The following is a 12,404-nucleotide window of genomic DNA, read 5'->3' as shown; positions in this document are numbered from 1 at the left end:
CTTTAATACGCTTCATATAAAGTCAAATATTTTTCAGTGACTTAACGCTTGTTTTGAACTACATATACAGCTTCTGATCTTTGTTTCTTGATACTAGCATATAGTCATATTTCCTTATTTTAGAGTTATATCGATAAGTGTGTGGAAACAAAGCCACCTGTAAGATGCTAAAGCATTCATACTTACTCTTAGAAATTCATCAATATTGTGTTTCTCTAACCAGGAAGAAGAATTTGGCAATGTTTGAAATGCGTATGCATTTTTGTTTGAGAGGATGTAGTCATCCAGTCAATAAATATGTAGACCAAGATAAAATTGAACAGATGTTATTTAGTCTTTACAGTGAATCCATGTTCTTTTTTGTTAATCTTTTTCTGTCTGTTAAGACTACACCGGCTCAACTAAACTTCGAATAGAATTAACCCACTTTTTCCTATTCCACAGACCAGCCAGACATTTAATTATTTTATAGCCTTTAAGTTGCGTTCATAAATTCAATTGGTTACAAATTCAGAGCACCTAATCAATTATTTACCAGACAAAATTTAAATTCTATGCGCGCAATTCAATTGTAAGTGAAGGCGGACGTGCCTTCTTTAGTTTAATCATTGGTACATAACCTTTTATAGACAAAAGAAGAAACAAAATATGTGAAAGTAAACTTGAATGCTTAATTTTACTTTATTTAAAAATTATATACATCCCATTTTAACTGTTATTTTGAATACAAATTATCATCGAAAATAAATTTCAGTTAAAAAATAATTTACTGACAGACAGTCATGTTTCTTAATAATGAAACGTTAGTCAAGAAAATGTTGGTTAGATGTTAATCTATTTAGCTGTCACCTTTAACAACAAAGTCAATGTAACACAAGGCCTATACGGTACAAACAATACATTCTAAAATGCCCGTTTTTCACTTTCCAATGCAAAGTAGCAAATTTAAAACAACAAATGATTTATAAAATAATTTAAAAGATTTCTTTTGAGTTGTTTTAATTCAAGTTTATAATTTCAATTTGATGGTTCAAGACATAATCTATTTAATGTACCTTGTTAAAATGTTAAGTACAGTTTAAGCCAGGGCAAGGGGCGTGGTGGAAGCTTGCATTTTCCAGTACCGTCCATGACTCATCCAAACCTAGTTACAGCATTTTCAATTTTGCCGTTTTGGATGTTCTTTAGGGATTCTACATTAAAGTCATTGCTCGTTAAAGTCTATGAAACCTAATACGTGAAATTCTTATTTCTGAAATAAGTCTAGAAATATTTTAAAATAGTATATTTATCGCCACTTTTGGCTTTATAAAGAGTAATCGGAAGAATTATTCCTAGGCTCTGATCATTTTCTTGCTCTTGCTTTCAAGTCCTTGACGTTTGGTCGATTTGAAAGGCAATTAATCTAGGGTTTTATTCATCTGACGTATTTCAGATAAACACATTGTTAACAGCGGCAGACCTTGAATGATTCACCAGTGAATCTGTATTTTCTAGATAAAACATCTGTTGACGCAAATCCAATACTAATTATTTTTTCGTTTGAATTAGTTTTGTTTCATATGGTGTTCAAGAATTATACACAGTCATTCGAAATGAATGAAATAAGGTTGTGATATATAAAAACAAATCTAAACTTAATATGCATTTAGTTTTATCAAGTTGATATATAATAATTTCAAAACGTTGTTTTGGGACATCGATTTTGATCGTTGATAATTCTTACAATAAGTAAATATGTTTGCAACAATTTGCTTTTTTATTCTTATTTATTTCTTTATCAATTGAGAAACAAATGAATCAAATGTTTTGACATTTTCTTAATTGGTTGTTCAAAACAGTGACCCAATAATTCAAGGTGCATTATACCTAAGAAACGAATCATTTTTTCTCTTAAGAAATGACAAAGATTAATTTTATAGAAATTAAATCATGAATTTAGAACATGTTAGATGCTTATCACCTGGAGAAAGTTGCACGGAGTGCTAAATTATTTGTATAGAAGTAGCAAAATAAAAGCAAAGTAGTATTGTGACTTACATACAAAATACTAAATCACAATAAATGTACTAATTTTCAAAAAAGCAACAGGAGGAAAAAGATAGTTAAGATAAATGGCCAATGAGTAACAATTTGGAAACTACAATATTAGTAGCTTTTGAGAAATAAAAAGTAAAACATTTCTGAGGCATAATAAGCCTTTAAATAAGTCGCAACAGACTTTGTGCGCGTAATTTAACACAGCCCTTCGGGATAATTGATTCCAGCACGTTAATGTTGAAGATTGGTGTTGGAGATTAAGCCAATGCTAGGTGGCATGTGAGATGTTGCACATTACATTATCTCTCATGAACAAACTCAATTAAACTGAATCAGCAACTTTCATATCATATTGTTTTTTTCCCATTTCTTCCGATAGATCACCACTTTTCCAAATTGTTTTACATGTAACAGTTGCTATGGCCATGAATATCAGAAATAGTAACATGTGACAAACAATGAGGATCTAAAAACATGTTATTTACATAATCTTTTTATCGATTCTGTCAACGGAACTCTTGTTTACATAGATTTAAAAAAATCAACTTTTTGCCTTTGATTTTGTTTTCATTTCTCTTGGAGGAATTTAATACGACAGATGTTACTTGCTGTGAGGCAGCTGTTAGAGTACTTGACATCTTTAAGAGACAAGTAAGGATTCAAGTATTTATCTGACTTGTACTTTCTTTAAAATGTACTGTTATAAAATTGATATTAAAACAATAAGTAAGATAAAATAAATAAATAAAATAATAAAAAATATATCACAGTACTCTTCATTGGTTAATTATACTTGTTTTGTAATTCTTAGTAAAGTTTAATTTTTTTCTCGAATTTTAAGAAGTTTTAATATTTTATCAAAAGGAGACTAATTTAATTAGTTTCTTTTACTGGTATAATTTATTTCATGATGTTGAATGTATTATTATCCTGATAAATTTAATTTCTTATTACTACCATTGAGCATCCCTAATATACCTTGAAGTTGAATATTATACCAATTAAACTATATCTAATTTACAAAATAAAAAGTACAATATCTAGGTTTTGTTATCTGCCTTAAATATGGCTTATATTCATTTTCTCCAGATTTTAATGTTGTTAACATCCATGAAATATGTTTGGAATGTAAAACGACTGCTTTGGTCACAGCTTTGCATAGTTTTACAATTCAAAATACTAAAAAATATCTGACATTAAAGTAAAAGATAAATAAGACCTTTTACTTCCGATAACATAACATTTTTTCAAACTTTACCATTATATGGGTTCTTTTGTCAGAATGTTCTCATAAGAGAGATTTTGGCCGAGTTGCACAAGTCCAAACCGAGTTATAGTATGGTGAATGTCAGACGGCGGGCGGTCGGGAACAATTTTCGTGACAGTTTTCTCAGAAACTACTTATCACAGCCTCCCATAGCTTGGGATTCAATTTTCAGGTCTGTCGCTCATCCACTTCTTGTTTGCCGATTTTGTTAAATTTTTGACATTAATGACCAATGGTAGGAAATTTTCAAAACATTTTTCAGCAACTACTTATCACAGGCTCTTGATATTTGATATGCAGCATAAACACGTGGTCCCATACCGTGGGATTCAATTTCTGTTCTGTCACTCATCGACTTCCTATTTACCGACTTAGTTAAATTTTCGACATTAATGGTCAATGGTAGGAAATTTTCGTAATAGTTTTCTCAGCAACTACTTATCACAGTCTCTTGATATTTGGTATACATCATTATGACATGGTCCCATACCATAGGATTTCATTTCAGGTGTGTCACTTATCCACTTCCTGTTAACCGACTTAGTTAAATGTTCGACATAAATGGTCAATGGTAGATAATTTTAGTAACATCACAGTCTCACGAATTTGGTATACAGATGCAACCCGGCTATTTCTGTCTACGACCCATTTTTGTAAGTTTATCTGATATATATTTTTCCCGTTAAAATAAACCATAAACTATCACGCTGTTTAATGTTAACGTTATAAATCATCAAACACTAGTTCAATAAAAAGCATAAACAAACGAAGTCTTAGTTATTTGATAATAATTTTACTGAGCTTCTTGTTTTCGTTTCCTTTGATCTTAAACAAGTAGGTCAATACTTACAGCGATGATGCTATGAAGAATAATACGAGTCTTACTGTGCTGTAGTAAACAATATTAATACGCAGAGAAGTTTATAACTTGATACATCTGCCAGTAAATCACATGAAGTTTTAAAGTTCCTATACATATATTATCTTACATGATGATATTTCAAGTACATTTAAATTACATATTATATATTTAGTTTAAAACAAAGTTTTATTGTAAAATTGGTTTATCAGTGCCATCTACTAAAACTGTTAACCTTAATTCACTGTTAAGCTATATATCTGGATGAGAGATTGTCCTTCAAGGACAGTGATAACAAAAATGATTGGTTGCCGTGAAAGGTTTTTTAAATGAAAAATGCTATATATCTCATCGGCCGATACAAAAAAGAAATGGTTTATCGCACGTTGAAATTGACATGCTATTTTTTTCGCTGTCAATTTGAGTAAAATTAGCTATAAATTTGTATCAAGAAATTGACTGTTATAATGGTGATTGACCAATAATTGATAATGTAAAATGTTGAGGATAAAATACAAAATCTACCTAAATTATAAAAAAAGATTCTGCCTCACTCGTTTTGAAGATTGAACCTTATCGATACACTCCGAACATTATTTCTAGAAATGTTAGTTGGTCACATGGACTATTAAAACTATTTTTTGAATAGCAGTATATAAAATTAAACACAATTATGGCAAAATATAAAGTTATTTTGACTTTAACCTATGCACTCACCGTTTACACTTGATGGGCATAAAGTCACATTAACTTATTTGTTGTAGGAATTGGAGATTGGCAAAGAAATGACAATGTTTTATTCTTCACAATTTAAATACACTGCAAGACATTTGAAAGAAACAGATTACAGTAATATGTACGAGTTATAAACTATTTCTCCCACCAGACAATAGGTAGGAGCTAGGAGAAGCACAACAGCTACCAGGTATTTTCTCAACATGGGCGAATGAGGCGTCAAATATAAAAAAAAATCAAACTCCACAAGTAAGGGTGGCATTCACTGAATGCATTCCCCAACACATGACCAGCGGCAAGGAGCCCAGCTTGACACCAACAAGCTTGTCCGAATGACCTGGTAGACCTTGCTATCTCTTGCAAGAGAAACAGAGAAGGTTCTTAAAAGTTACAACAAACTTAATAAACGTCTCCGAGCTGATGCTGAATAATTCAGTTCTTTTCAGAAAATCACGTTCAATGTTTGATTGACTATTAAAAGTATAATGGTTACATATTTATGAAAAAATTATTTAAAAAGAAACGTACGTAAACATTGTTAACATAATGACATATCGCTATGAACTCGATAAAAATCTATTCTGTAAATACAATATTGTTCACTTATATCTCTTGTAATGTTTTAGATCAAAAATGTTGTCATGGACAATTTAATTAATTTTTCTACGAATTTCTACCATCTAGCTTAGTAGTATTAATCAAATATAATGGAAAAGAAAACAAAGCAAATTTAAGCTATAGCATGCTCAAATTCAATGTTTTAAGATTTTGGTAATCGCTACACAGTCTCTATTGTAAATTAAATAAATAAAAACATATTCAAGTAGCAATGTCGTAGGAACTCCTCACTCTGTGAAAACATAGTGTCGTTGAAAAAAAAGTAGTTTTTTGAAAAGAGATGACCACCTTCACTAGACCTGTAAATAGAGAATGCAGCTTCCAATGTATATTTTGTACAACAAGACAAATTAATTAAAATCACGCAGATTTCAATAAATTTCTTCAATAACATTATTTTACTCAAAGATGGGCATATTATATTTATAAATCAAAATGTTAAATATAATTTTCTATTTTATTCAAAGTAAGAAATAATAGTAAAAATTTAAAAGACAAACTATGCTGTCTTAAAAAAAAACATTTTTATTGCAGAAATTATTGAACTTCAGGAAATTCTTACTGAATATATTTACTTTTAATATGAGACTGCACAAGCTATGTGTAAGAAGCTACAATCCTATCATTGTTCCAGGAAGTGTAATTCTTTCTTAAAAAATGCCATTTTAATGACCATTTGCATTGTGCTTTGTGTTTCTACTGTATTTACATGTAATGCGTAGCGAATCTTCTCTGTGTGTACCCAAAAGGTGTTTATTTAACATTTAAAAAGAGACTGTAACGTATTATCATTATTTTTAAATTAAACATTTGAGTATAATATACCTTAAAATTGATGGCCTTCTTACTATAAAAACAATAAATTCTGACAAATATACAGTCTATATCAGAACATTAACGGTGCGTGTACTTCTTCAAAACCAGATCTTGTTTATTACATAACATACAACATCCATCCTGCAAATCTGTTTTTCAAATTTCTGAGAACGTGGATATGAAACTTGATGTAAATTGTGAAAGATAAGAAACATCTGCAAGAGTTATTTGCCATATTCCAGACGTTGAAAGAATATATCAATAAGGTAATTTTACAATTCAGATTTAATTTGATGCGGTAAAATCAGTTAACTCTAACCAAACATTGAAATCTTGAAACTTTATGTAAGTAATAACTTATCTTTGGAAAGTGGTAGCATGACTGAGTTTGAAACGCTGTCAGAGGCAAGCCGTTGATTCCCTGAGACACTCATTGTCTAGTACTGGTTTGTTCCAGGACTGGTTTCGACGGTATTTCGATAAAAATAGCCATTAACACAATCGAACTAAAACAACTCAAGTTGAGCTTTTCATATTCTGTTGTTGTTGTTGTTGTTGTTGTGTATCTTTGTATTATGAATTATATCGCTTTATAAGAAAGGAAAATAAATCCCATCACATGCTACATCATTTTACATTGAATTCATGAATACATTTATTTGATAAAAACGTCTTTTGAGTACACACACAGGAGAAGATATTACTCTTTTCTTTTTGGTACTTATTAATCTTTTTGGTGTTTGGTTTAAAATTGCGTAGAATAATGCACGGGGCACGAGATTTTCATGAGTACTTTTGCGGTTTTAAATCATTCGAGGTTTACTACACAGTTCGCAAGGTTCACCAAATTTGTATTGCAATAACTCGATGAGCGAGGAAGAGGATTCACTTCCCAGAGGGGACATCATTAGCGAGGAAAATGGAACGCCTTCGACTCCAGTGAGAAACGACATTTCGTCTCAAATAGAACAGACTTTGGATAAACAGAGAGGCTTAATCTTAGACGAGTTAGAATTCAGATTTGGGAATTTCGGCGGCAATAAACCGGCTAACGCAGGTACTTTTGATTTCAAAACAGATTCTTGTAAAAGACAGTTTAATTTCAACTCTGAACGCCTGAACAATTTGAATAGAATAGAGGCTTTGTGTGACTTCAAAAACGTTTCTGCCATCAAAGATATTGCTCAAAACGAAGCCTTGGAGATTCGTAAACGAAACAAGCTGTTAAAAATTGCCGACAAACATGGCTGGGATACCGTCAGGGAATATGACGCTGACCCGCTTGCTGATAATGATGACGATGCTTCTAAGCTACGAGGCGCTATTGCAAGGGCAAATAGGTCACGCAGATATAGTCCATATGGAAGTAGTCAGACTTTTCCACCACCACGTGCTCAGTCCCAGCCAAGGCCACTTTTTCAACAACGGGCGCCCTTTCGTGGGTATTCACCAAGATTTGAGAGCTATTTCCAAACAAATATCCCGGGAAACGTGCAAAGAAATCAGGGATTTACAGGTCATTGCTTCTCCTGCAATCTGCCCGGACACTTTGCCAGAGACTGCCCGTACACCCAGAGATTCATGGCTAGTAAGCTGCAACCCTCCGTCACAACAGAAAAACCAGACGCCAGTAACGGAAAGTAGAGTTAAGTATTTTAATTCATATGTTTCCAAAAAATTCGAGAAAAATGATATAATTTCAGTCAAAGACAGTATCAATAGACACATTGATTTTTGGGTAAAAAATCTCAAAGTTAATACATTTATAGAAGATGTTATAAGAAACGGATTTAAGATTCCGTTTGAGACACTGCCTAGTTCTATTTACTTAAGAAACAATCTTTCTTCTGTGAAACATCATAAATTCGTTTCGTCAGCTATTTCTGAACTTTTAGAAAAGCAATGCGTTATTGAAGTTAAAAGTAAACCTTTTTGTGTTAATCCGTTGACTGTTTCAGTAAACTCAAATGGTAAAGAGAGGCTTATTTTAGATTTACGTCATATTAATAAGCACGTGTTAAATAGGAAACTCAAGTTTGAAGGTCAGAAAGAAGCTTTAGATTTTTGTCAAAAGGGTAATCTAATGTTTAAGTTTGATTTAAAATCTGGCTATCATCACGTATCCATAAATAAAGAATATCAAACTTACTTAGGATTTTCTTGGGTAGAGAACGGTGTTCATAAATATTTTTTTTTTACAGTTCTCCCTTTTGGAATATCTATAGCTCTATGGTTGTTTACTAAACTTTTAAGGCCATTGGTTAAATACTGGAGAGGAATGGGAATTAAGATTATTGTATATCTGGATGACGGTTGGGGTACAGACAGCCCAGAATTATGCTATAAAGTAAGTTCACAGGTTAGGGAGGATTTAATTAGAGCAGGTTTAATAGCTAATGAAGAAAAAAGTCAATGGGAACCTTGTTCCGTCCTAGAATGGTTGGGAAGTTTGTGGGATTTATCTAAAGGTCTTGTAGAAATTCCAATTAGAAAAATTGAAAAGCTTAAGCACATGATTTTAAGTTGTATGCAGATTCAAGGGAAATGTACAGCACGTTCATTGGCAAAAATAGTAGGAACAATAATATCAATGTCATTTTGTTTTGGGAATGTATGTCACATTATGACACGAAATCTTCATGTTCCCATAAGTAACAGCGTTTCTTGGGATGCAATTGTTTCGCTAGATTCCCCGTCCTTGGCAGAGTTACATTTTTGGTCTAAGAATTTAGAGTTACTTCCCTTTAGGTCGTTAGTGTCTCTCGGTAGAATGCCAGAGAGAATTTTGTTCGTCGACGCCAGCAATCAGGCGGCGGCGGGAGTTTTATTAAGCTCAATTAATAAAGTTTCTAGAGTCTCATTTACTGAAATAGAGGTTAAACAGAGTTCAACATTTAGAGAGTTGCGTTCTTTAGAGTTCGCATTACAGTCCTTTGAGAAACATTTGAGTGGTAAATTTGTTAAGGTTTATACTGATAATCAGAATATAGTTAGAATTTGCAGTCGTGGAAGCACAAAAGTTATTTTGCAGGCTATTGCAAAAAGAATATTTGACTTCTGTGTACAACACAAAATACTCTTGGAATCATCTTGGGTTCCAAGAGATATGAATGTAGAAGCTGACGCTTACAGTAAGATTTTGGACTTTGATGATTGGGCAGTTTCACCCTTAGTGTTTCAATATTTTAATAATGTGTGGGGTCCGTTTCATATTGACAGATTTGCTGACAATAGAAACAAACATGTTGAAATATTTAATTCTCAGTTTTGGTGCCCTGGGACATCAGGAGTAGATGCATTTGCGTTTGATTGGTCAGGAAAGAATAATTGGTTAGTACCTCCTGTCCACTTAGTAAACAAGGTCATTCAACATATGATTAAATGTGGGGCAGAGGGAACTTTAGTAGTCCCTAAATGGAAGTCTTCCATGTTTTGGCCAGCTATTGTCAATACGTTTACTGGTTCATACAGGGAATTTGTAGTTGATTTTGTGGAATATGAGAAACCAAAATCATTTTTTGTTCCAGGTTCGTGTTTTAACAGTGTCTTTGCAGTATCTCCTTTTAACGGGAGTGTTTTAGTGTTAAAAATAAAATTATGAATGGAAGCTTACTTACCCCTTTTCTATATACTTCAAAAAAAAAAAAATTAAGATTTTTTTATTCAAACTGAGCGTGTCTTTTCTGAAATTGTTACAAAACTACAGACTTTTCTTTTCATATTACGCAGCAAGTTTCAAAGTATATATAGTGTAATCTATATTTACACAATATGCGCTGGTTAAGATTTTGTCATGAGAGTCAAAATTATTTAGAGCATGTGCAGTAATTATATATCGAAACAATTTTAAATTAGATTATCATTTTATTGAAGATAATGTTATTATACAAGAGTTTTTTATTGACTTTGTTGATTATTTTTAGAAATGGTAGGGTTTTTTACAATAATAAGGTTAATTGGTTAAATTAATAATAATAATAATAAAAAAAAACATATGTAAATTAGTGATTCCAAATACTAAGTGGTTATCTTAAAAGAATTTAATTTTATTATAGGAAATAGAAATTATCATTAAAGGATCTACAGTTGTCATTTTAACGAGTTTGTCGTTTAGTAAAGGTGTTTATTATTGAAATATTTACAGTTCTCCTAGTAATGAGTTCTTATTATTTAAAGAATTACAGTTATCCGGGTAAAGTGTATTTATTATCGAAGGATCTACAGTTATCCTAGTAATGAGTATTATTATTGAAAGGATCTACAGTTATCCTAGAAATGAAAATTATTTATTGAAAGGATCTACAGTTATCTTAGAATGAGAATTATTTAATGAGAGGATTTACAGTTATCCTAGAAATGAGAATTATTTATTGAAAGGATCTACAGTTATCCTAGAATGAGAATTATTTAATGAAAGGATCTACAGTTATCCTAGAATGAGAATTATTTAATGAAAGGATCTACAGTTATCCTAGAATGAGAATTATTTAATGAAAGGATCTACAGTTATCCTAGTTAAGATGAATTATTATTGAAGGATTCATGGTTATTCTAGTAAAGAGTATTTATTATTGAAGAAAATCAGTTATCCTAGAAATAATCATTTCTTTTATAGACTTTTTTCAGTTTTTTCTTAGTGAAGATTATCATTCAAGGATTTACAGTTATCACAAGAGAAATTTTGAATAACTTTTAGTTTTTGTTGTTGTTTTTAGAAAGAATTTTGAGAAAGATTTATAGTAAACCAGAGATTATTTTCAGAATGGCTCTGTATAAAATATTTCTTGTTTATATTATAGCTTTACTAGTTCACTGATTTTGAGAATTGCAAAAAAAAAATATAAAAAAAATGTACGAATGTGTTCTTCGGGTTACTGACAGTTCTTTATAACATCTTTTTGTATTTGCAGGAACGTAAAAATCATGCAATATGGGAAGAGATTTCAAAGTTTTCAAATCATGTTTCTCTTGGGGCAGCAGCTAGTATGATGCCGGACATAGTTATGGCTTCTAAATCCAAGAATACCAATCAGAAATACATTGGATACTTCAACAAATTTGACGTTTGGTGCGGTGAACATGGTTTTATCAGTTTACCAGCTAAAGTAACTACGGTTTGTCTTTTTCTGAGTGATTTAACTATCAGTGAAGTGTCTAATTCTGTTCTGGAAGGTTATTTTTATGCAATAAACTGGAAGCACGAATTATCACTCTTTGATAATCCGTGTGCACACAAATTAACCAAACTGACTTTTGACGGAAGCAGACGTATCTTGTGCCAACCAAAACGGAAGAAACAACCAGTTACAGCAGACATTTTGAATCGTATTGTAAATTTGTATAGTAATGGAGGAAAGATGAACTTTAAAGATAATAGATTATGTACAATGTGTATTCTTGGATTTTCAGGTTTTTTGAGATTTAGTGAGCTAAGTTCGTTACAAATGAAAGATATCAAAATTTATGAAAATCATATGTCTTTGTTTATTAAGAAAAGTAAAACTGATCAGTTACAAAAAGGTTCAGAAATTGTCATTGCTAAGACGGGAAATAAACTATGTCCGGTATCGTGGTTAAAAAATTATTTAGCTGCCGCAAGTTTAACCGTTTCCTCAGACGAATACATATTTACAAAGGTCAAATTTCTTAAAAGTAAAAACAAATACGTACCAGTTAACACTTTGAGTCCTTTGTCGTACACGAGATCCAGGGAAATATTTTTGCAAGCTATAGTAGCAATTGGTGAAGACAAAAATAAATTTGGTCTACATAGTTTACGTAGTGGCGGAGCTTCAGCTTGTGCAAATAGTACTCTCAATTTAGATACCAGTTTGTTAAATAAGCATGGTAGATGGAAATCAAGTACTTCTTCAGATGGTTATATCCATTACAATTTGAATAAAAGGCTTCAAATTTCTAAACATTTAGGCATTTAATCCCTTTTACAATATAATAACTCCAGACATCTTTGGTTATTCGAGCTTTAGTAAACCCACTTCTATTGAACATTATCTGAGTTTTCTTATTTCTTGGTTTGTATTATATGGTTTAGGAAATAAATAATTTATT

General features: G+C 31.5%; 1 protein-coding gene across 1 annotated transcript; it reads left to right on the top strand.

The window, feature by feature from the left end:
- Nucleotides 1-7,109: 7,109 nt before the first annotated feature.
- LOC132745264 (uncharacterized) lies at nucleotides 7,110-12,383 on the top strand. Its single transcript, XM_060734131.1, has 2 exons — nucleotides 7,110-7,980; nucleotides 11,246-12,383. Exons 1-2 carry the CDS (start codon nucleotides 7,579-7,581, stop codon nucleotides 12,269-12,271), a joined length of 1,428 nt encoding a protein of 475 aa, XP_060590114.1. The 5' UTR covers nucleotides 7,110-7,578; the 3' UTR covers nucleotides 12,272-12,383.
- Nucleotides 12,384-12,404: the final 21 nt, after the last annotated feature.

This window comes from Ruditapes philippinarum, unplaced genomic scaffold, assembly GCF_026571515.1.
Source record: "Ruditapes philippinarum isolate M1 unplaced genomic scaffold, ASM2657151v2 ctg3751_1_1_1_1, whole genome shotgun sequence".
NCBI classification, from domain to species: domain Eukaryota; kingdom Metazoa; phylum Mollusca; class Bivalvia; order Venerida; family Veneridae; genus Ruditapes; species Ruditapes philippinarum.
Note: the sequence above shows the minus strand (reverse complement) of the source record. Positions and strands in the feature narration are given on the sequence as shown.

What these genes read in the sequence shown, in the direction of transcription:
- LOC132745264 (XM_060734131.1), top strand. Translation starts at nt 7,579, where the DNA reads ATGGCTGGGATACCGTCAGGGAATATGACGCTGACCCGCTTGCTGATA. An exon ending in CGCCAGTAACGGAAAGTAGA is followed by an intron (nt 7,981 to 11,245) that starts GTTAAGTATTTT and finishes TTGTATTTGCAG; the next exon opens with GAACGTAAAAATCATGCAAT.